The 25,042-nt window shown below is 37.3% G+C and overlaps 2 protein-coding genes across 5 annotated transcripts; both read right to left on the bottom strand.

Annotated features, from left to right (window-relative positions):
* Positions 1-1,296: 1,296 nt before the first annotated feature.
* On the bottom strand, positions 1,297-1,845 carry LOC122317091 (glutathione S-transferase T2-like). Its single transcript, XM_043134044.1, has 2 exons — positions 1,813-1,845; positions 1,297-1,746 (listed from the first exon to the last, which is right to left on the bottom strand). Exons 1-2 carry the CDS (start codon positions 1,843-1,845, stop codon positions 1,297-1,299), a joined length of 483 nt encoding a protein of 160 aa, XP_042989978.1.
* Positions 1,846-8,691: 6,846 nt separating this feature from the next.
* Positions 8,692-23,750, bottom strand: LOC122312780 (glycine-rich protein A3-like). Of its 4 annotated transcripts, none has more exons than XM_043127441.1 (3): positions 23,621-23,675; positions 9,467-9,779; positions 8,692-9,117 (listed from the first exon to the last, which is right to left on the bottom strand). In XM_043127441.1, the coding sequence occupies exons 2-3, from the start codon at positions 9,732-9,734 to the stop codon at positions 8,930-8,932; spliced, it is 456 nt and encodes a 151-aa protein (XP_042983375.1). In that variant the 5' UTR covers positions 9,735-9,779; positions 23,621-23,675; the 3' UTR covers positions 8,692-8,929. The 4 variants fall into 4 exon arrangements, with proteins under 4 accessions (XP_042983375.1, XP_042983367.1, XP_042983380.1 ...); XM_043127433.1 differs by lacking the exon at positions 23,621-23,675 and adding an exon at positions 10,355-10,492; XM_043127446.1 differs by lacking the exon at positions 23,621-23,675 and adding an exon at positions 10,355-10,486 and having other exon boundaries at positions 9,467-9,749.
* Between the last annotated feature and the right edge of the window lie 1,292 nt (positions 23,751-25,042).

Below are 25,042 nucleotides of genomic sequence, written 5' to 3'. Positions count from 1 at the left end.
AAACATAAGCAAACTTCATTAAATTCATATGATAACTAATATCAAAAAGGTTAAAGCACTTTTCTAACAGGTCTGTAACATAAAGAGTGCTAGAGAAAGTACTCCTTAAGTACATGCAAAGACTATCATAACTACTAACAGCATTAGCATTGGCTTGGCCAAATGCATTTTCAAATTTGGTCAATATCAACTTGAAAATATATTTGCCTATTCTATCTAAATTCAATTCCCACATTGGATTAGCCATTTATTATCTATATAATAATAAAATATTATTAAATTAATATTTTTTTAAAAAAAATTATTTTTATCACATTTTATAATTCTACCAATTTACTATTAAGCAATATTATATTATAATTAAATTTATATTAAAAAAACACATTTTCAAAGCTCATTTAATCCTAACAAAATTCTATCAACTAAATATGTAGAAAAAAATTCTAACCAAAGCTCATTTAATCCTAATTATACTTTTAGTAAATATCTTAACCAAATATCTAGCAACATATGAGAAGTCATGCAAAAAAAAAAAAAAACTGCACTTACATAAATCAATATCAAGAAAACACCTTAATTACAAAACACCTTAATGAACACCTTAATCAAGAATTAGAAAATCTGCATAAACACCTTAATCAAGAAAACATGGATATTTCAACACTTCTACATAAACATAATTAGGAAATTTGCAATGATAGTTGCCATCTTAATTACAAAACAGTGACATAAACAACATCACGAAATCTACACTTCCTCCACCATCTTAATTACAAAACACCTACATAAACACCTAGAAAATCCAAATATTCCAACACCATCTTAATTACAAAAAACACTTACATAAACACCTAGAGGAAATACATAAATCTGCACTTTAGTTACCATGTACAGTAGCACAAAAATAAACCCCTAGATTATACAGCAGTTACAAGTGATCAATATACATCTAAAAAATAGTTAGTGGGTTCCAATCTGTCATATTCTACCAAAAAGTAGTCTTCCATTTCATAAATCAGTACCAACTGCAAAACAAAGAGATAGAGCAATATTAATCTGTGTTTTTTTTTTACCAAAAACAGCAACTAGTAATTGTTTTCGGGTGTGCAAAACCATCAGCAAAAAGTTTATTAACCAAAAATAGCAACTACCAAATCTTTTAAATTTACATGGTATTACCAGGTGTGCAAAACAGCAACTCCACTGCACTTCTCCCTCCTCCAGTTACTGCATTTCATTCAATTCAGTCCTATGTTTCTCTAGGATCTCAATTTGAATTGATTTGAAGTATTCTCGCTAAACTGCATTCATGTTATCAACATTCAACATCATGACTTCCATCTCCATCTTCTTCTTCTTCTTAAGTGAGATTATCTCAGCCCTGTCCTTTTCAGCCTTCATTGCCGTCTCCCGTCGCTCAATCATCATTATCCTCCTATCACTTTCCATGTTACTTAACTTTTTGTCAAATTGACTATTACAAGATTCTTCATGTTTCTTTTTCCTTTCCCTTTGTTTTTCAGATTTCTTGCCTAGCAGCCTCTCCAAATTGGTAGACATGCTCTCATTTTCCTCAACATCTATGGCATTGGCAGCTAGAACAGTAGGGCAACTCGTCTTTCTCTTTGTTGGCAAATTATCCATATGCAATTGCCACTTTGCTTGGTGCCTCAATAAGTTCCAACAATGATCCAAATTATAATTGCTTTTTTGTGTCGATCGGTACAAAGCCTTTGCCTTGTCAATCTAAACATCAATTATAAAAATATTAGTACATATTACAACTCAAATTTATGATAATTAGAAACATACCTTGTCTTGTTCATTGGTACCGCTTGGATGCATTGATTCGACTTGGGCCAAGCAACCACAAACTTGTTTGTGGCTTTTTGGATAGTTGATCATCTATTAGTCAACGACCCCACAGAACGTTTAGGCTAATTAGGTTTTTTATAAGTATTGAAGTAATCATGGATTCTTATCCACAATTGGGTGGACTTTTGATCTGTTCCCCTAATAGCATCTATACTAATGTTCAGCCACCCTGATACAAGGAGGTTGTCTTCCTCCACGATGAAGGACACACCCTGTTAGGATAGTTTAGTTCGTGCCCTTACTTGCCCTTCGGGTTGTGTCACTTCAACCTCATAAACAATATTATCATGCAAGACACGAGCCATTGGGGGGGGGGGGTTAATAATACCTTCTCCACCACTTTGCAATAGTGTGGTGAAAAAGGGATCATCCAATAAGTGTGAATCCATCCTAAATAAAACAGTCAGCAAGTAATAAAGTCAATGCATCATTCAGCAAGTAATACAAAAAACAGTGAGCAAGTATGAACACTTCTAAAAATGGTAAGCAAGTAAGAACACTTCTAAAAAACAGTGAGCAAGTAAGACCAATTGGTTGCTAAAAATGGTGGAAAGGAAAAAAATCGAAATATATATTTAAGTATTTAATCACAACACATATTGCATCTTCTTCATCAGATTATATAGGAATGAGTCACTGAAACATGTTTGCAGCATAGAAAAATAGAGTAAGGCTTTTGGTGGAGGTGTTGTTCATGGAGTAAAGTAGCGAGAAATCAATGAAACACCAATTTATTTCTGCAAGCTCCTAATTCTACACCAAACTGAAGCCATGTGCATCAGGTCTAGGGTTCTGGATGTTTCTCCCACTCCAACAAAAATAGGCTTCCACCATTCAAGGCACGGTATATGAAAATTCAAATCCCTCATTACCTTTTTCTAGTTGGTTGCATGGTTACCAAAAGCAAGCATGCATGACCTTTGAAGTAATCTTATTGTTTTATAACGTTTTTGGTGTCTATGTTCTGTCCAGATTGTAGTTGTTCTTGGTGTGTCAAAAGTCCTGGTATTTTCCTTTATTCATGTTTGGAAACAGGTGTCTATGGTTATGTGCATCATGAGGGTTTCCAGGTTTTTATATTTCCCACAGATTTAAGTGGACGACTCATACAGCTATTCAATCCTTGGTTGATATTAATTTGTTGGTTCACTTGTGAAAATTACAAGATGTGTTGGTTTGTGTGCGATGAGCAATGAGGATAAGATGTTAATTATCATAGAAATGTCTGCTTGAGGAATAAGTTGAAAGATTTTGACACACTTAAAAATGGTGTCTATATCAAGAAATGACTAGAACAATTCAGCCTGCATGAGTATTTGAAGTTATTAACTAGATACTTGTAAAATCTTATCTGTAAAACAAAACAATCACATAAATCTCAAAGTTGTTCTTTGAGCTCACTCGATTATTCTGTTGTTGGATGATTGAAAAATTCAAGGTTATTCCTTTGTCAATTATTCCAAATAATTGAGGTTTAAAATTTGTTATATGACTCTAAATTTCTGGCGACTCTTATATGTCAAAGACATCTTTAAAAGATTTCTAAATTCTGATGCAGGCTAGAATGGGAACATACTCGATTCTAAAAAGAGCAATGCTACATATAGTCGTGGAATTGCAAGCGCCGCGCAATCACTTTGAAAAAAAGTGGGGTCCATGATTAAAAAGTTAGTTTTTTTTTTTCATATGGGTCCCATATTAATTCATTTTTTTCAAAGCAACTGCACCCCGCTTACACAACTACAACTGCAAATATCATTTCTCTTCTAAAAATGGATACCATGATATTGTATCAAGAAGAATTAACCTTCCCAGTTTCTGTTTATTGTTTCTTTTTTAGTGTTTTCTTTTAGGAAGAATTAACCTTCAATTATTGTGTGGCAACCCACTGCCCGCTCAAGTCCATCAAACCCAAACTCAAAGCCTAGGCTGGTTATCAGATTATCATAACACAATCCTACCAACCAAACAGAGTTTCAAAGTGCCCAAGAGAAAACCATCTCGAAAACCAAACAGAAAACCCTCTTGGAAACCATTTCATAAACCATCATACTTCGTCTTCAATCACTCAATTCTCGGAAACCAAACAGAACTACACCTATTTTTTGTGCTCAAAACCCTAACTGTCAATCCCACTTCTAAATCCATTTCTCAATATGGTAAGAAAACAATAGACAATCCATAGTGTAGAAATACAAACCAACAGACGTTAATCACTGAAAAAACGAGAGCCCAAAAAGAAAAAATGAAAGGAAGCTTACAGATCGGGATCGTCTGTGAGAGAGAGAGAGAGAGTGCAGGCCCAGCCGTGGGAGTAGACATGCGCAGTCGTGGGAGTCGACGGGCATAGCCGTGGGTCGTGGACTATTTACGTGGAAGCAAATCGAGAGAGACAAAGAAAGAGTTTAGGGAGAAAAGGAGTTCGGTACCAAAATGGAGGGAGTGACTTTTCCTTCCCGCCTCTATGTGTCTGACTTTAGCTTCCTCGGTTCTAGTGATAAAATAATTGTTTATTATTTAGCTAACGAAAATCATCTTTCATATTTGGACTGGGACTGTAGTAGAAGTCTAAAATAATTTACATTTGCCCAATTCAACGCTGTGCATTTTTGAGTCAAATTAGTCTAAATTTAGCCAAGCACCTCATTTGGCCAAGCCAATAAGGATGCTCTAAACTGGTCTATTGAGTAGCTCGTGCATCTTGGCCAAGGAAGCCAAAATACCATCGATAAAATGGAGCATTGAAGTGATGAGTTCCGCATTGTTGTGTTGCCCCCTAATCGACCTCCTCTAGTCAACCCTCTATCGTGTCTCCTGATTTTGGCACATGATCTACCATTTTAAGAGGAATGGTTGTTGAGACTACCAAGTGAGATTTGATTATAAATCTCAACAAATTAACAAATAATTTTAACTAGCAGTGTAGAGATACATGCATGACAGTAAAATATGAATGCTAATTTGAACATGTGTGAACAAGACATGACTTGGAAATTAACAATACATGAGTTGACATGACTTGAACTAACGTGTATTGAACATGACGTGAACTGAACTAGACGTGAAATAAACATAACATGAACTGGAACTGAACTAAGCTTGAAACGGAACTGGAATCTTGTTCCCATGATAAGTGCTTAATTAAATATGAACCTTGGATACTACATAAGTCCCATTAAGCAATATGCCTTGCCGATATGACATCATATTATAGGTATCTACACCATCTTTGAGTACGTTAACATACACATCATACCATGCGTATTTGCACCTACTACGAGTACGTAATTTATGTATCCAGTGAAAGGTATCTACACCTGCATGAGTCCTAATAACATGAAATTGAACCGTGGTTTGGCACAATCGGCGTTAGTGCATGACTTTGCTCTGGCGACCAGTTACTTAAGTCCAATTCAAAGCTTGCTAACTATACTTTATCAACCTAGGAAATTTCACATGACCAATGTAAATGCTACAGTGTGAATAACGGAGTTCCACTAGGACATTACCTCATCCTATCTCTTGGGGTCATCGTAAATGTAAAAGACTCAATTGACTTAAAAATACTATTTTTCGTGATGAACTCCAAACTCGTGACATGATGTGGAGTTAAACAAAACGACAGATAACATAGCTTGACATGACATGACGTGTACATGAGACTAGTGATATGATATAACATGATGCATAACAAATAAATATGGCATAAGCATGACGTGCAACAATTAAGCATGGCGTAACGTGGCATAACATGCAACATATAAAATGTACTGGAAGTAAATCATAGTATGCCATAACGTAATATGTACATATGCATAAATAACATAGATGATGGTTTCTCTTACCACCATACACACATAGATATCCTGAAAGTAAGTTAGAGGCTAACCTACAATGATTGTAGCATGATAAATTAAAGTGCGAAACAATGAGAACTGTACAGAGACATTTTTAAAGTTAGAGACTTCTTACTAGTATACTTAGAAATATAAAATCACTGACTCAAAGCAAAATTACCATTTTACCAATCTACTTGTGGGAAAATGATCATTCCACCTCTAACATAAGGATTCCACATCCTAACTCTAAAACTCACCAAAATTTATATTCCTCTTGTAAATTAGAAGAATGTAAATTTTATCCTAAATCTAAATATCAAATTAGAAAAATTTTAAACACAACATAGCTATAAGAACCAATCATAAGCATATTGAGAGATATCATTATTACAATCCAAAAATAATAAAATTATTGCGAGTAAAAATCTAAATGGGTCATAACTTGTTGGTTTTGTGTTAAGTAGGATGACTCGTTATTGACCTGTTTATAAATCGTGTCTTAACGAGTCAACCTATTTTGATTTGAACTAGTTAACATCAAACTCAAACCAGCTAATTTCGTGTCCTATTCGTGTTGAGTTCACTGGTCGTGTCACACATTGTCACGCCTACTATTGGGTACACGTATGTTAGATAGCATCACACGAGACTCACATGATAAGATTAAATTATGCAAGACGCACAGTATAGGCTCAAAGATAAACCCTAGAAAGGCTCATCAACATGGAAACTAGCTAATTGTTTCTTGACAAGATATGAATTACATAGATAAGTTTGAGCGAGATACCCACACTGGCTAGATGCTATCAACAACCGAATCATGCTCTAGAAGGTGACATACCAAACTAAGTACTAAGAATCATGCTTCTGAAGGAGTTCTAGCATAATAGAATGCCTCAATCCTAACAAATAGCCTACAAAGTATATACTAGGGATTCATTCATTGATTAGTTATTGGGAAAGGTTAACTCCTCTCTAACTTAGGTATTGGAGGCATCACTCACTTGGTTCTCTAAGTTTTCCTTTCTAGTTTCAATTCGTTAGAGCTCAACACGACAATAACCAAAAATTGCATCAGCACGTTACATGATAAGGTGCAGGTCAAGGTAGTGGGTTCATGAACCTACCTTGAGACAACAACCCATCGGACGAGGAAGACAACCTGTTCCCTCCTATGTATGCTTATCTAGTTCATCGTCAGGGATGTCTACAGTAGGCATGAGGGTGAGTTGGGGCGAGCAATGGCCTCTAATGGGCGAGCTCGTGATGGTAGGCATGAGGCCCTCCAACTTTTGGTGTGCCTGACCACTAGGGACAAGCTAGAAAAGTCATGTTGTCCTTGCATGTGTCCTCCGATGTGGTAGGTGATGTGCCCGTTACTTCAGGTACAATAGGTGAGCATCATGCTCGTCCACTAGAGTTTTTGTGGTGGTGGGCTTCATGCCCACCACTAGGGGCATGATGAACGATGAGCTTCAAGCTTCCCCATTGGAGTTAGTGGCGAGCTGTGATCTCCCCTGATGGCAAGTTTTGTGCTTGCTATAGGTAGCCACCAGGGGCAAGTTGTTTATGCTTGTGGTTGTGTGAAGGAGTCGCGCCTATTTTTGGATGAGCTTAATCTCGTGGAGAGAATCTGTCATGTTCATGGAGCTGACAGTCTAGCGGTACTCAAGGTAGGCTTCGTGCCCCACCCATGCCCCTACACACATGTAGCCATGTTGGCTGCTCATCCTCCCACCTACGTTGAGATTTAAGGTGCTTGCTACATGGCTACGGTGTGACGTGCAATGTAATATTTGGTTTTTTTACACAATGTAAGATCACTTATCTAGTGTTCTGGAGATATCCTCTTGAGGCCAAACTACCATTGTTTTGAGAGCAATAAATCAATTCCCATAGACAGTGCCAACTGTTGATTTAATTTTTGGCAAGCTAAAGGCCAACGATATGGTCAAATGGAGTTTGATGATGCTTGGATGCTCATCCTTGAATTAAATAACATGTAAAATATTGGAAATATGAATAAAGACAGACACAAAAACTTATGTACATAGTTCGACATAAAGGCCTACCACCATGGGTCTTTTGAAGACGAAATCCAATATGTTTTTTTTATTTTATAGTTTCTCATTATCTCACATAGCTCTTAGTACAATAGAGAAATTAGGAACAAGGAGAGGTTGAAGAAAATGTGGTAATAAAAGTTTGGAATTTAGATGTGAATAAAGGATTCTAAAAAGAGTATCTGGAAGAGAGAACACGTCTCTTCATTTGTACAAGTCCCCTTCTTTTTGAAGCTACCTGTTTTTTTTTTTTTGGCAGTTATCTATTTTGCTTTATGCTTTATCTATCATTTTTAATTGCATTCTACTTAATTTATATCACAAAAGTGTGTCAGCTCATTACTTTTGCCATATCACTTTCCAGGTTGGTTTGTCTTCAACTTCCTTACTTGGCATGGCTCTTCCAATACTGATGGACCAGCCCTTCTACATTTTATACTAGAATTAATTGGGAGAATGGTTGACGTAACCTAATATGAGAAAAGAAAATGATTCAAAAATTATATAGGTAATTGTTATAAAACTAAATAGAAGTAGCAAATGATTGAAAGATTGCAAAAGAGAAATAGGAAGATTGAGAGATTGTAATATACTTGGCTCTTCGAGAGCTCCATATCATTCACTTCTATTTCTTTTCTTATATATTACAAATAGTCATCAAGATATCATTTTATAGGCAACTTCATGGTAGTTTGTTGTGCCAACCAAGTCACATGCACAACAAATAATCATATGCACAACAACCAAGCTAGTCACATGTATAACAAACACAATAAGGTCTACATGACCGGTCATCCACAAAATGCATATATTTTCTGTGGAATTTTTGAACTTAACCCTCTGAACATTATGAGGGACCGAGTGGCTGCAACTGGAGGTGAAGTTCAGTCACAAACCATACATGAAACCGTAGGGGAAAAAAATCCAAATCCAGCCTTCTTTTATTCATGAGACGTTTGCATATATCTATTTAGGAAACAAGAGCAACAGCGATTATACTAACAGTAGCCGTGCCATTTTCATAAAAGAAGATTATTTATGGTACTTTGAGAAAGACCATATACTAATATAAAGGACAATGTCCCCAAGCTTGCTAAGAACATTCAAGCCTTGAGCTCCCCATGAACATTGCATCTACCGATACACTCTGCATCACTTCCATTTCCTGAACTTATGTTTCCCATACATGCCATGCTTGCCAAATTTCCCATGCTTAATCTTTCCGTGACCATAGCCATAGTAACCCCCATATCCTTGATGATGAGCACCGTGGGAGAGCTGGTGAGCACCATAAGCAGCAGCAGCACCCCTTAACAGCAATCCTCCCATCGATCCGTACCCTGTTATAATATTGATTATCAGAAACAATCACAATGATTGAAGTAAATTAAATGGCAGCTACACCACTACTAACAGACTAGAAAGATATCCTTCTCGGATGGGAAATGATTCAGATATAACTATTTTACAAATTTTATGCAATTTTTCTATAAGATATTATTATTATTTAATTCAAATACAACAACGTCAAACAAAATTCAATTAAAATTATAAAATAATACTAGTACTTTATTAAAAAAGTTATGCAAAAAAACTGCATCTGTATACTTTTTTATTGAATTAATATCAGACAGTACAATGCACAGCTATCTATAGGATTCAAGTTTCCCAAGTGAGAAAATGTCATACCTGATTGATATGGAACTGATGAACCAGGATAAGCGGGTGGGGGAGGATAGGCTAGTGGTGGCGGAGGATATCCACCTGGGGGAGGATATCCTGCTGGTTGGTATCCAACCAGAGGAGGAGGATATCCAGCTGGTGGGTAGGAGGCTTGTAGGGAATACCCTTGATACCCTTGAGGGATATACTTGAGGTATATATCCTTGAGGGGGATATCCCTGTGAAGGGCAGTATCCCGCACAATGCAGCCCTTTGTCACTAGACTGGTAACCATGCTTGTCTCTTCCACCTTCCATTTTTCTTGAACTCAGAGTTAAAGCTACAAAATTGTAAACGTATACATAGATGGAAACAAAAATATGAACTTAATTCATTGGCTAGTAGATGCCCGGCATAAGCAGACATAAAAACTGCATATCACACAAAAGAAGATCCCCACAAAGTAAAGAACCAAAGTCAAAACAGCATCAAAATATATTTTCCTTCTCATGCAGGAAGAAACAAGAAGACAAGATCATCAGCCATATCATCTGGCTAGTTATTACTCTTACTAACAGTACTAATACTGTTTATGGTTGTCGGATATAAACTGTTTCAGGAAATTAAACACTAGCAATCAATAGAAACAGATCAAAAGAAACTCTTCATACATCATTCTTTAAATTCAGTCCTAGTTCTTGGCATGTAGTTCTTTACTATTCATGGAAAACGGATGCACATATGGCAATGGAATGTCTAATTATTGCGGTATTTTCTATTTGGCATCATGTTATGATCATGTGTGTGTCATGATACTAATGCCACAAACATATAAACAACGTCGGTCAGTAGAATTGGAAAGAAAGATTATTAAACAATTAATACAAGAAGATCATAAAGAACGCTGAAGCTTGCCTGTTAGAATCGAGTATTAACCAAAGCAAGACCTCCCTCACTTCACAATGAAACGCCTGAGTTATATTTTTGCCTTTCCCTCGTATATATATACAAATATATTATATGGTACGTGGTGATCATTTATCGAGGAATGCGTTGCTTCAACGCGTCTATTCCATTTTATAGTATAAAGCTAGTATATTGAGGTGTTTTGTTTTATGATCCCGTGAGCTCGTCCCCAGATTATGATCTGGGTACGTACAAACATCATCGTACGTGCGCCACTAGTCAGTACGTATGTCCAAACAATGAACGGCCGTGATCTACTGTTTCCTATCTAATTTGGACGACCAGGATAGTTATTGGGAGGGGCAAAAAATTAATGAAGATCAAATAATATTAATTATATTTTAGATTTATATTGAAAATAAACTTGTATCTATTAACAAAATATAAAAAAAAAAAAAATGACGAACGTAAATAAATTGACTCTCAAAATTATATGTTAATTTCAGTTCAATCAACTATCAAAATAGAGCACAGCATGATTTGTTTTTTTAGATATTGAAATTTATCTATGAATAAATTTTTACCAAATTCATTACAAGAAAATTACTTAATTGTACCCAGTTATTTTTTGAAAAAGTGACAATTTTCTACTAAAATGAGTATTTTTTTCGTCGCTAATTATAATTCTCATCGTAAATGATCAGTCATAAATATTCAATTTTCTTATAATAAAATTGTGTCAAAATAATTCGCTCGATATACAACATCAAATTAGAGGTAGTGAAAGTTTATTGAATTATTAACTGGAAACTCAAAAACCTTTTAAAAAAATTGTTGACCTTCCAAAGTCAATTGATCAATTATATTTTGGAATATACAATAAAGTAGTCATCAAGATCCATAGAGCTCTAGGAAAAATAAAAAAATAAATAAATAAATAAAAAGGTCTTGCGAAAGAATAATGATTTAAAAATATTATTGACGAGTGAACAAATTAATATATATCATTATCTCGTTCTAATTAATTGTTGTTTCAAACAAATTGATGGTTTTTTTTAAGGGATTGAGCCTAGTCTTGTGACACCCTTAGCTCTCGTTTGGGATTGAACGGTGACTAAAGCATTGAGACATGTAACTCAATGCTACATACTCCTGTACATGACAAGTAAGACGCAATGCATCTAATGTTCTAACAGTATGCAATAAATCGTAGAGGAAAAATTCTTATAAAACTAAGTAAGATTTGCAACAATTATAAACAACATGGTACCATAACTTAGTAATCCCATAAGGTTTCATTTCTGTTCAAGTACTTCCAAAATAGACATTGTTTTGAAAATCTCCCAAAACAAAAGGACCATTAAAAATAAACCATAAATCCTTTTCGCTTCTTTCTTTACTACAATTTCTATGATTCCTTTCAAAAGAAAGTCCTACAAGGCCATCCTTATTTAGTCTTATCTTTGTTCAGTATCCTCCTTAGCTCTTCAAGGAGCTATAACACTTCTATAATAAACTGGTTGACAGCTTCCAACCTCCCCACTAGGGATGGCTCCGACAAGCTCTCAAAGCTCTTCATGGCCTCCTTGACTATCTGGGGTGTTGGCCTCTTGCGCTTCCTCATGATTGGTCTCTTACTGTCCTGTAACAATTTCTACCATTTCGGGTTGGAAATAGTAGTGGAAACTACTACGATAAGATTTCAAGAAAATTTCAATAAGTAAACACACAACAAAAAACAAATGACATAGGCATATAAGGGCAAACCATAAAATAAATGCATAGACATGTACTTGACTTATGCAACTTTGACTTTTTAAAAAACCACATGTAATGGAAATTCTTTGACTTTTCAATAAAACATTTTTTTTTCCATCTTTTCATCTTAATCAATAAACATATAACAGATCTTTGAGCTTATTACCTTGTTCATCTCTCATAATGTATAATTGGATATCTCATGGCTCCCCTATGCACCATGTGTTCCCCACTAGTTACCACATCAACTAACAACTCACTTGACCGTGGTGACTAGGTCGTAATCTTTAACTTATGTGGCAGTTCGCATATTTCGCCTTCACCACATATAACACATATGAGGCACTCAATAGCTTTAGGTGTGACGTTCCCAAATCCCACGTACGGACACGTGGAGATCGAGATGTCGGGATGATAACAACACGGGTCACCACCCTATCGACAAGTGCCAAGTATGTGTACATGCAACAAGTGTACAACAAAAACACGCAGCGGATAAGTAAAGTTCTATAACTAAGTACCAGAATTTTTGTTTAATACAAACCCGATTAAAACATACATAATAAAATATTACAAGTCATAAATATTGTTTCAACACCAAACCACAAGGCATGAAACTCCAAATCAATACTCTGGCAGATCCGCCTCCTCAAGTTCAGCCTCCTCGACCTCTGCATCAAAATCTATAGTACCAAAATGGTGTCGCAGGTAAGTAAAGATCCAAACGCCACAAGATAAAAACATATTAAACTCAAACAATATGCATGTAAGAATGCCAAATGCACATATTCCATAAATTCACATTTTTCCCATGCACGCCAAAAAATCCCATTTTGGCCCAAAACATTCCCTTTAAACATACCCTCTCCATTATACCCGATAATGGCCCAAAAACCAGACCATCAGAGCATGGTAGGCGGGAATCACAGGTGGGACTTTACCACCATCCTTGCTCACCACCGTCCCTACGAGTGCACCGTAGGCGGGAATCACAGGCGGAATTCTACCACCGTCCCTGCTTACCACCATCCCTACGCCATGTGCACCGTGGGCGAGAACCACAGACGGGATTCTACCACCGTCCCTGCTTACCACCATCCCTACATGTGCCTCTGACTCAAACCAGTCAATCCAATCGTTCACATATACCAAAAATATTTCTCGCTTGAAAGCACAGTTTTCAAGTTCCAACACATGTACATACATGCAATGCACACCTTAAGACACAATTCATCCAACAAATAACAATATCAACAATAACCAAACACTCCGTCATCAAATCTATCCGACCCCCGACTCCTCGGACTCAGTTCGGAATTAACCAACCAGTCAATGAATTTATTGAAAAAGTAATAATATATTTAAATCTAAAGTAGAGTTTGAAAAATACTTACAGCGCTATAAGATATTTTTTGAAAGATCAAGACGTTGCAAACAGCAGAGAAAAAGCAACTTAACAATGTATTTTACACTATGGCCGTGGGTTGTAAAATACCCACTTTCGAACGGGGACAAACTAAAACTTAGAATTGATAGGGAATGGTCTAGAGATATCTATGAAGCTAATGGAAGTGAGTTTTGGCCTTAGGTGGCGGTGGAAATAGCGGTGGAAGCGGAAAAAGAGCAAATCGAAGTTGAGCTCATGGGAGCTACTCCGGCAACGGATCGGAGCCAGAAATGGGTGGGTTAGGACAGTAAGAGGTAGGTGATGAAGTGGTGAAGAGATGGTGGCTGGAGGTGGGGCGACAGCGGCGGAAATGGCCAAAAGCCGTGCAGCTTAGATGGGCTCTAAGTGGCTAACGGCGGCACGGGAGGGGCTGATTTTTGGTGGGGAGGTGCACCGGTCGGAGGGGAGTCAACCGGTGGGGGTGGTGCAGGCCACGTCGCCGGTGAGTGGCGGTTCTGGGCGGCCGAAGCAACCGGCGACAAAAAGAGGGAGAGAAGAGCGTGCTGCGTGCGGGAGGAAAAGGAAAAAGAAGAAGAAGAAGAAAAGAAAGAAAGAAGAAAAGAAGGAAAAGAGAAAGAAAAAAAAAAAAGAAAAAGGGAAAAAGAAAAAAAGAAAAGAAAAGATGGAGAAAAAAAATGAGGTCCAGTCCTCACCTCCGGAGTCAAAAAAACTGATCCGACAAAAACAGTTTTAAAAACTATAAAACGACTGAAATAAATTAAACGCCACATCAAACTAAAATATAATAAATAACTAATAAAAACTAAGAACTAAATTTTAAATCCAAAAAAAAACTAAATTAAATTACATAGCAATTTAAATTCAAAACGATAATTAATATAAAGAAAGCTCCATAAAACAAATATCACAACTAAATAAATCTAATTAAAATACAATATAAAAGAACTAATATATTAATTAAATTAAAATACTCCTTCAGTGAAAATACACGTAAAAACGAGATGTCACATTAGGTGCTACCTCGCTCCGATATCTTTTCTATAAGGATCCATCCGAGATCCGTCGATGGTACTTTGTCAATTTAGGGGTTATCACTCTATTTTAAACACTCTAGAGTAAACATAAGAGTTCCACTAGGGCATTCTCTCGTCCTAGCATTTGGGGTCATTTTAAAATATATACAGACTTCTTTATTTGAAAACAATTTGCAAAATATATGTGACACGAGACTTGAAGCACTTTTCTTTTCATGGACCATATGAACATGTGAATGTCGATGCAACCATGTAGTCAAACCTTGAACATCTTAGGTTACGGCTTGAAGATATTAGAACATTCAACTACTTAGTTCACAATATAGACAAAAACACTCAACATATGCTAACTGAAAGAACATTGTAAACCCGAGTATATACATATTGGCATGGCTGAATTATTAAGACTTGTAAAAACATGTTATAACCAACAACTTGAACCAAGAGAACTAAGGTAGGTTGAGGATCTACTTACAAAAATCCAACGAGTTACCAACAACTTGAACCAAGAGAACTAAGGTAGGTTGAGGGTCTACTTACAAAAATCCAACGAGTTACAAATAGCAAGTTGAAAATACATATTAAAGTGAGTTGTACTAGGATCACCAACAGATACTCATAGTGCATATAGGGAAGCAGTGATGATACATGTTTGACTGGGTCGGGAACTTCTTGGGTGGGTAGTCGAGGGGTCAAGCTAGCTTTGGCCTTGTCCTGGACAAGGTCATGTCGCTATCACTTGGGTTGGGCTCGTGCTTTCGGCAAAAATCCCCCAACAATGGAAATATTAATTCACCACAGATATAACTTGTATGTAAACTATGAGAATATTAATTCGTCACAGATAACAATAATAATCAGGCGATATAACCAACCATATGCATAATATAATAAAAGTTAAGCATAAAAGTAAAAAAACTGTAATTGAAAATACTTCCTTAGTTGTATCTTACGAGAGATCAGAGATCTGAAAAATACTACAGCTGGTTAGATGTGATAACCCACTCCTTCTTTCTTCTTTAATTACGAGACTAGTTCTACATGCCGATCACCGATTGCGTGTTTTAAAAGATATCAGGCAGATTTTAAAACAAGTTCAATATTTTAAAGCTTACAGACATTTTAAATATTCTGAAAATATTTATATGTTATATTTCCAGTGTAATTGGACTAAACTTGTTTTTCAATAACACAATTATAATATTTTGATGAGTTCTAAAAATATTATAATTGTGAAAATTTATTTAAATTAAAATATATTAGTCATTTAAAAATATTAAGAGATTTAAATTTATGTTACAAATTTTAAATTAATTTAAATGGTTTTATTCTCTTTAAGTGATTAACGAGACTTCATCATTTTAATTAATGATGAATCTTAATTTCTCTCACTTACACGTTTTCAAATCAATATTTAAATTAACGGTTAGATCATTTTGTAGATCCCGAAACGAATGGCCTAAATTAAATACCCAAGCCCCCCTCTTTTTCTCCTCACTTTTCCTTTCCTCTCTCTCTCTCTCCTCTCCTTCTCTCCCAGCCGACAGAAGCAACTTCCCCTTCATCGTGCTCGTCTAACCCAACCCCTTGCCACCGTGCCCAGTCTCACCGCGCCACCACCACAGCTCTACCACCCCACCACCACAGCTCTACCACCCCACCGGTGACTTCCCTCACGCCGGCAAGCCTCACACACCCTCTCTCTTCTCCCACTGTGTCTCTAGCTGAAAAAATGGGTGAAAACCCACTCCTCTCTTCCACGCCACTACTGTACACGGCAACCATGGTCTCATCACCGGTCACCAGCTGCCTCTCTCCCTCTGACCAACTTCCCCTCCCACCGGCAAGCTCTCATGTGCTCTCTCTCTCTTCCTAGAGAAACTTGACCAAAATAGGTTTCACACCCATTTCTCCATCGTAGCACCACTATACGCAGCCAGCTTGGCCTCCGACCACCACCAACGACATCCTCACTCCATGGGCTTCATTTCTATGGTCTCCTTTCCCTCTATCTCTCTCTACCCGAAATTGGTCTCTCATGGCCTAGATCTACCACCGACAGCCCTAGTGCCTCCATGCTCCACCTCCCCTGCCACCAAGCACTTCCACCAGCCTCCCTCTTCCTCCTCCTAGCTTTCCACAAAATTCCATAGCCTTCCTCTACCTCAAGCACCTTCACTCTCTCTCGGGTGCACTGTTCACAGCATGATGCTCCCGTACTCCACCACTCAGACCACCATGAGGCCACCTTAAGCCTTTCTAAGATCATGCCTAGCTATTCTGAAACTCAAGCCCCCACTTTATGTGGTGGACAGCCTGTTAGGGACCTCGGTCAAGCCTCCAAACACTAAGGGTCCGATCCTCACCTTGTTGCTCCTCTAGTGACCAATGGGACTCCTTTACTTAGTGTAGATCACGTGTAGCCCAATGGGAGCTTGGGTGTGATGAGGTTAAGGTTCAATGGTGGAAAGTATGGATAGTGTTTGGGCTAGGTAAGGTTCGGGTGATGATGGTGCATGGCTAGTGACCCTTGGTGTGCTAGGTGCCACTTGTGTGCTATGGTTGGATGAAGAGTAGTCTTGGCTAGAGTTTAGAAGTGAGTGAGTGAGGCTAAGTTTGATGAGGGATTTGGCCAAGGCTTATGGGGGTGTGTTCGGCTAGGGCAAAGGGGCTTGTGAGATCCTAAAAGTTAGAAATTGTGAAATTCCTAAAACATAGGATTTGAGATCTAGAGATCTAGGTGAGCTAGGGTCGGCCGAAAATGGCTAGGAAAGATAGGAAAAATGTGTTTTGGTGAGAGGATGAGATTTGAGTGAGCCAATTAAGGAAATTGACCAATCAAATAATGGAGGGAAAAATAGAAGTGAGAAATTATAGGATCTATGGCAACCAAGCCAAGGAGGCTATGGCCGAATTGCTTAATGTGAGATCTAGAGTTTTTGGGTCTTTCTTGGCTATGGGAATTGATTGGGGGCGTGTATGGCTTGATGGGAGGCTAGGGTTTTGTGATTTGAGGCAATTGAAGGTGATGGAAAAGGCCAATGATAGGGCTGGCCGAAATTGATGTGTGGGAGATGGGATTCTTCAAATAACTTTAATGAGATCTCATGAACATGTGAGAAATCACATGCAAACAAGAGATCTAGCACAAAACACCACAAATCCAAATTCCCCCAATGGGAGATTCGGCCTCTACACTCCAATTCAACCAACAAAAAGATAAAATAAAAACAAAGGAACCAAACAATTCTTGATTCACGAATTGCACAAGAAATTGAAAGGAAATCTCAATATATTAAAGGATAGGGTGAACCAACACTGATTCATGAATTGCACGGGGAAGATCCTCTCCTTGGGGATTCACGAATTGCATCCCAAAAGAGCCCAAGTGCATGAAGCACCGAAAATGTCAATTCTCCAACCCTATGGTCGGCCACTCAATAATCAAAATGCCAAAAGATCCTAATGAAATGTCTAAGGTTCCTATTTATAGAGTTTACAAAGTGGAAACTCCCAAAAGGTCCCTAGGCAAAATAAAATAAAATAAATAAACAAATGAAATAATAATTAATCAAGTCTTTAAATAAAATAAATTAAAATAATAAAAATGATAATTTAGCCATGGTGATCGTGGCATGCATGGCCCATGGTGGGCTAAGGTGGTGCATGGTTCACAACTAGGCTAGTCATGGTCTGGTCCGTGACTCGCTGCATGGCATGGCCCCACTGGTGGTGGGCACGGCATGGCGCTATGCTTGGCCTACTGATGGTGGGCATGGCATGGTGCCAAGCCTAGGCCTGATGGTGGGCACAGGATGATGCCGTGCTGCTATTGTGGTGCCCAGTCAAGTGGCTTGGGTGGTGGTCCTGCATGGCTCGGGCTGGTGGCCTGGGTGATGAGCATGCATGGCCCCAGCTGACAGTCTGGGTTATGGGGCCACAAGATACTAGCTGGAGTCGTGCGCTGGATGGTGTGCCTATGGGGGCACGTCACTAGCCTTGCCTGCAAGGCACGGGCTGGTGCCATGCCCTGGATGGCGTGCCTGTGTGGGCACACCACTAGCCTCGCTAAGTGGTGACTGGGCATGCATGCATGCCCACAGGTGCATGCTTAAAGGCACGCACAAGCCTGCACGCATGGTCTACACACAGCCAGTAGCATCCATGGTTGCCCACTGCGTGTCATGGTCTGAGCCAAGGCATGCAAGCAGGCGAGCCATGTGACTATCATGACTTTCCATGAGTCGTGTCGAGGTGTGGTCCCGGGCAAATCTCCTGGGGGTTGTGACACAGCCACTATACGCAGTGTTAACTGCCACGTACGACTCCTCTGACACCTTGATCGTGACAGCTAGCGAGAGACACACGGGTTATCCCGTCGATAGTATAACCCTCTATCTCTCGTTATTTATGATATATTCTAGTTAATAGATTGTGGACTATGTTGTTAGTATTGTAGAGTTTGATGTATAGTTGTAAAGTAAAGTGTGGCTGTGTAATGAAGTATTGGGCATAATCGTGAGGTGTATGCCATAGTTGTGATGCGGCATAGTGTGTGAAGGGAGTACACGTGAAGAATACTCTATGTAGTGCAGTGACGCATCGTGTGACGTGCACCGTAGTGACTTGTGGTGTAGAGTGAAGAGAGTACACGTGGCGTGTGCTGTGTGTTGTGTAACAATGCACCGTATGGCATTTCACAAACAAAAAGATGATTGCATAGTTGAGGAGCATAGAGTGTATTATGTAGTATCGAGTACTGTGTAACAGTGTCCCAAAGTAGCTATGACATGAACTATAGTCCGAGGTGACAAGTGTCACCTTGTGGTTGACTTATGGCTGAAAGTATGTGTGAAGTGGTGGAAGAGTATCAGAGTAGTGCAGCGGAAGCATGACGGGCGTCATGACATGACTCGGAGTTAGTCTTGAGCTATATGACATGATAGAGGTGCATTTATGAATGCAGCCCTCTTGTTAAGTGTTGGGATGAGCTTGTACAAGATCTGGAAGTAAGAAGAGTCCTATTGACTGAGTCTGAAAAAGTTGGTATCGGTGTATGGAGATTGTTTATACAAGGCGTTCATTGAATTATAAGTTGGTCTTGGGTGATAAATGGGATAAGGTACATGTACTTCTGACAAGACACGTGTGCTGGACAGGTTTACCATATGTAATGGGTAATCTATACTCAATATGGTTGCACGATATTTAAACCTCAAAGTTGGCTTAAAGTCATGTGGCATGCATGGATGGGAATGAGGATTGAGTATGAGCTAGGGTGCATGAAGGTAGTGATGAGTATATCGTCTAAGGTTGGAATGTGTGACTCCGTCGATCAGAATCATGCGTCGGAATGTAGAAATAGAAGAGTAAGACAAAAGTCTTAGTGTCTTAACCCTAAGGTGAATTATAGAGGTTCACTTTAAGGAATAGAACCTCGAAGGTTTTAGTATAGTAAATAGCACATAAGAGCCTAGGGATGGATGGAGAGTGTTCCAAGTGAAACATAGTTCTATTTTTAGTATAGTTATTTATGCATTAGATAGAGAATGACGTAAGGTTATGTGTATGCATGTAGGTTGCCATTTGACACGCGCAGAAATGGACTGTATTGAATGAGTATGGCATGAAGTCCAAGTAAGTATTGCGTTTATACTCTTCTAAAGTTTTTCCTAAATAAATGAAAATAAAAATGAAAAGCTTTTTCTTTAAATTACTTTAAGAACTGACACTTTTCTCTATGAGACACGTTTTACGAAAAAGAAAGTTAAGTATAAGTTTTCAAGTATACATAAGTAACGACCCTCCTTGGCAGCTCCTTTTCACGCACACAAAGTATTTATGTGTATGCATGTGGATGAATGCTATAAGTGGTACGTATTGTATGTATGTTCACGAAATGAAACGAACCGATACCTTAAATGATGCACAAACTGATGTTTTAAACAATGGCATGAAACTGTTTTTAAAATGACTTTTATGAATAAGCTTTTAAAATGACTTTATGAATGAAATGAACTGTAAAGGACTATAAGAACTGTAAGAACTGTAAGGACTGAAATGAATGAACAGACTGTAAATGACTAAGCTGAAAGAAATGACTGAAAGGAATGAATGGACTGAATGCTTAATGTATGAAGATACGTAACGGTCATATAAATGGAATTGAAAAGGTACCGAAGGACTGGACTGGGCAAATTACAATGCCTGGTAAGTAGTACTGATAGCGCACCCAATGTTGCACCCTGACGGAATGGATTTCTAACCCGTGACCACGCGCAAAATCAAGTCCAAAAGACTGCTAACCCCAACATACGGGGCGCAACAATGTGCAACGGCCAATAAAAGCGATAAGAAAGAATGTATGCATGTTAAGAAAGAATGCATGTATGTATGAAAAGACATATACATGAATGTATGTAAGAAAAGATGTATGCATGAACAGACTCTTTAAGAAATGAAGACAACGAGGCGTGGGGAACTGTTTTAAAAAACAAAACATTTTAAAAAAAAAAAACTCACCTCGCAACGTTTTTAAAATGAACTACATGTCTATACATGATAAGTATATGATATGTATGGAGTGATGAATGCATGACTGAAAATATATGCTATTATATTTTAACTATATGAAGTAATGCTTACGAGTCATCGATTCATTTTAGTTTTTATGTGTGCCCTCTGAGGGACAAGATGAGCATGACATGTCAGAAGGGTATAACCCAAAGGGAAGAGCACGAAAGCCTAGGCGTGTTATTTTGTACGAGAGACTTAATTATAAAATTTAATATTTTTCGTTGTAACCTTTTAAATCAAGAAACATTTTTTATTTATAAATATGGAGCCTTTTGTATCCTAACACAAAATGAAAGAAAATTTCAAAATGAATCGTAATTCATATTTATTTTCTTAAAATCATTTTCTAAATAACTCACTACAAGGACAGGCGTTACACTAGAGTCTCATGTTGATAACATGTTATAAAACTAAAGAGTAGTAGCAAATGATTGAAAGATTGCAAAAGAGAAGTAAGAAGATTAAGAGATTGCAATATACTTCAATATCATTCACTTCTCTTTCTTTTCTTGTATCCTACAAATGATCCTCAACACATTCTTTTATAGGCAATTCCATGATGGTTTGTTGTGCTAACCAAGTCACATGCACAACAAACTATCACATGTACAACAAACACAATAAGGTGTAGTCCTCTACATGGTCATCCACCAAATGCATATATTTATAAAGCTGTGGAATTTTTGAATTTAACCCTCCAAACTTGATGAGGGACCGAGTGGCTGCAACTTGAGTCGAAGTTCAGTCAGAAACCATACATGAAACCTAGGGGAAAAAAATCCAAATCCAGCCTACTTTTATTCATGAGACATTTGCATTATTCATGAGACATTTGCATATCTCTTTAGGAAACAAGAGCAACAGCGATTATACTGACACTAGCCGTGCCATTTTCATAAAAGACGATTATTTATGGTACTTTTAGAAAGACCATAATATACTAATATAAAGGACAATTTACCCAAGCCTGCTATAAAGAACATTCAAGCCTTGAGCTAGTCCCCGTGATCATATTGCATCTACCGATACACACTCATGCATCACTTCCATTTCTTGAACTTATGTTTCCCATACTTTCCGTGACCATAGCCATTGTAACCCCCATATCCTTGGTGATGAGCACCGTGGGAGAGATGGTGAGCACCATAAGCAGCAGCTGCACCCCCAAGCAATCCTCCCATCGATCCATACCCTGTTATAATATTGATTATCAGAAAAAATCACAATGGCTGAAGTAAATTAAATGGCAGCTACACCACTACTAACAGACTTGAAAGGAAAAATAAAAAATAAAAAATACAATCCATTGTCCATATATCTAGCCATACAGTACTACCATATAATGACTTATAATCCTTATCGGATGGGAAATGGTTGATCAGATATAACTACTTCACAATTTTTATGCAATTCTTCAATAAGATATTATTTTTTTTTTTTTAATTCAAATCCAACAAAGTCAAACAAAATTCAATTAAAATTATAAAATAATACTAGTACTTTATTACAAAAAGTTATGCAAAAAAACTGCATCTGTATACTTTTTTATTGAATTAATATCAGACAGTACAATGCATAGCTATCTATAGGATTCAAGTTTCCCAAGTGAGAAAATGTCATACCCGATTGATATGGAACTGATGGACCAGGATAAGCGGATGGGGGAGGGTATCCACCTGGGGGAGGATATCCGGCAGGTTGGTATCCAACCAGAGGAGGAGGATATCCAGCTGGTGGGTACGAGGCTTGTGGGGGATAACCTTGAGGGGGATACCCTTGAGGGGAATATCCTTGAGGGGGATATCCCTGTGGAGGGTAGTGTCCACCATATCCAGCAAGGTTTGAATGCAGCCCTTTGTCACTAGACTGGTAACCATGCTTGTCTTTTCCACCTCCCATTTTTCTTGAACTCTGAGTTAATGATACAAAATTGCAAACGTATATATATATATATATAGATGAAAACAAAAACATAAACATAGTTCATTGGCTAATAGACGTACAGCATAAGCAGACATAAAAACTCCAGATCACACAAAAGCAGATCACCAGAAAGTATAGAACCAAAGTCAAAACAGCATCAAAATATATTTTCCTTCCTCATGCAGGAAGAAACAAGAATACAAGATCATCAGCCATATCATCTGGCTAGTTATTACTCTTACTAACAGTACTACTAATACTGTTTATGGTTGTCGGATATAAACTGGTTGAGGAAATTAAACACTAGCAATCAATAGAAACAGATCAAAAGAAACTCTCTTTAAATTCAGTCCTAGTTCTTGTCATGCAGTTCTTTACTATTCATGGAAAACGGATGCATATATGGCAATGGAATGTCTAATTGTTGCGGTATTCTCTCTTTGGCATCATGTTATGATCATGTGTGTGTCATGATACCAATGCCACAAACATATAAACAACGTCGGTCAATAGAATTGGAAAGAACAATTATTAAACAATTAATACAAGAAGATCATAAAGAACGCTGAAGCTTGCCTGTTAGAATCGAGTATTAATCAAAGCAAGAGCTCCCTCACTTCACAATGGAACGCCTGAGTTATATTTTTGCCTTTCCCTCGTATATATATACAAACATTTATAGTGGTGGTCGCTATCATTTATCGAGCAATGCGTTGCTTCAACGCGTCTATTCCATTTTATGGTATAAATTAAAGTTAGCATATTGAGATGTTTTGTTTTATGATCCCGTGAGCTCGTCCCCAGGTTATGATCTGGGTACGTACAAACGTCATCATCGTACTTGTGCCGCTAGTCAATATTTGTGTCCAAATAATATATAATGAACGGCCGGGATCTATTGTGTTTTCTATATTTGGCCGACCAGGATAGTTATTGGGAGGGGCAAAAAATTAATGAAGGTCAAATACTATTAATTAGATTTTAGATTTATATTGAAAATAAATTTGCATCGATCTATTCGGTTTAACAAAATATAAACAAAAAATGACGTAAATAAATTGACTCTTAATGTATGTTAATTTCAGTTCAATCAACTATAAAAATAGAGAACTACATGATTTGTTTTTTCAGATATTGAAATTTATCTACAAGTGAATTTTTACCAAATTTACTACAAGAAAATTGTTTAATTACGACCAATTATTTCACGTAAAAATGACTACTTGTTACTAAAATGAGTCTGATTTCATCGCAAATAATTATTCTTATTATAAATAATCAGTCGATCGAATGAAAAGTCACTTCCTTTTTGGGTAAAAAAATTTCTCTCGATGTACAGCATCAAATTAGAGTTAGTGAAAATTGATGTATTTATAAGAATTATTAACTGGAAACTCAAAAAATTTTAAAAAAATTGTTGACCTTCCAAAGTCAATTGATCAAATATATTTTGAAATATACAATAAAGTAGTCCTTAAGATCCATACAGCCCTAGGAAAATAAAAAGATTTATGGGAAAGAATAAAAATTTAAAAATATTCTTGATGTTTCTTCTAAAAAAAAAAAAATTATTGTTGCAAGTTAAATATCATTATCTCGTTCTTATTTGTTGTCACAAACAAATGGATGGCTTTTTTTTTATTATTTAAAGGGATTGAGCTGCCTGGCTAGTCTTGATAACAGCCAAGCATTAACTTTAGATATACATACGTGCGCAAATGCGTTTTTTTTAAGTAGAGGTAACGTTAAATATACGGAGACCGGGTACACTTCACATGCACAACAGTCTTGCCCGAAAATAGGAGTTCGGACAAATTGTACTAGCTCCGCTAAATCTAATGTTTAAGAGGGAGCGCTCATATCCAGAGGGTTAATTAGGGAGTGAGTTCATGTCACATGCCATCCATCCCAATTGTCACAAACTTTAAAATCATTTGAATGATAATTGAGATAATTGGGTAAGTTATCAATGATTTAGTAAGAAGAAAACATAAATTA

The sequence above is a fragment of the Carya illinoinensis genome, chromosome 1, assembly GCF_018687715.1.
Source record: "Carya illinoinensis cultivar Pawnee chromosome 1, C.illinoinensisPawnee_v1, whole genome shotgun sequence".
In the NCBI taxonomy this organism is placed as follows: domain Eukaryota; kingdom Viridiplantae; phylum Streptophyta; class Magnoliopsida; order Fagales; family Juglandaceae; genus Carya; species Carya illinoinensis.
Note: the sequence above shows the minus strand (reverse complement) of the source record. Positions and strands in the feature narration are given on the sequence as shown.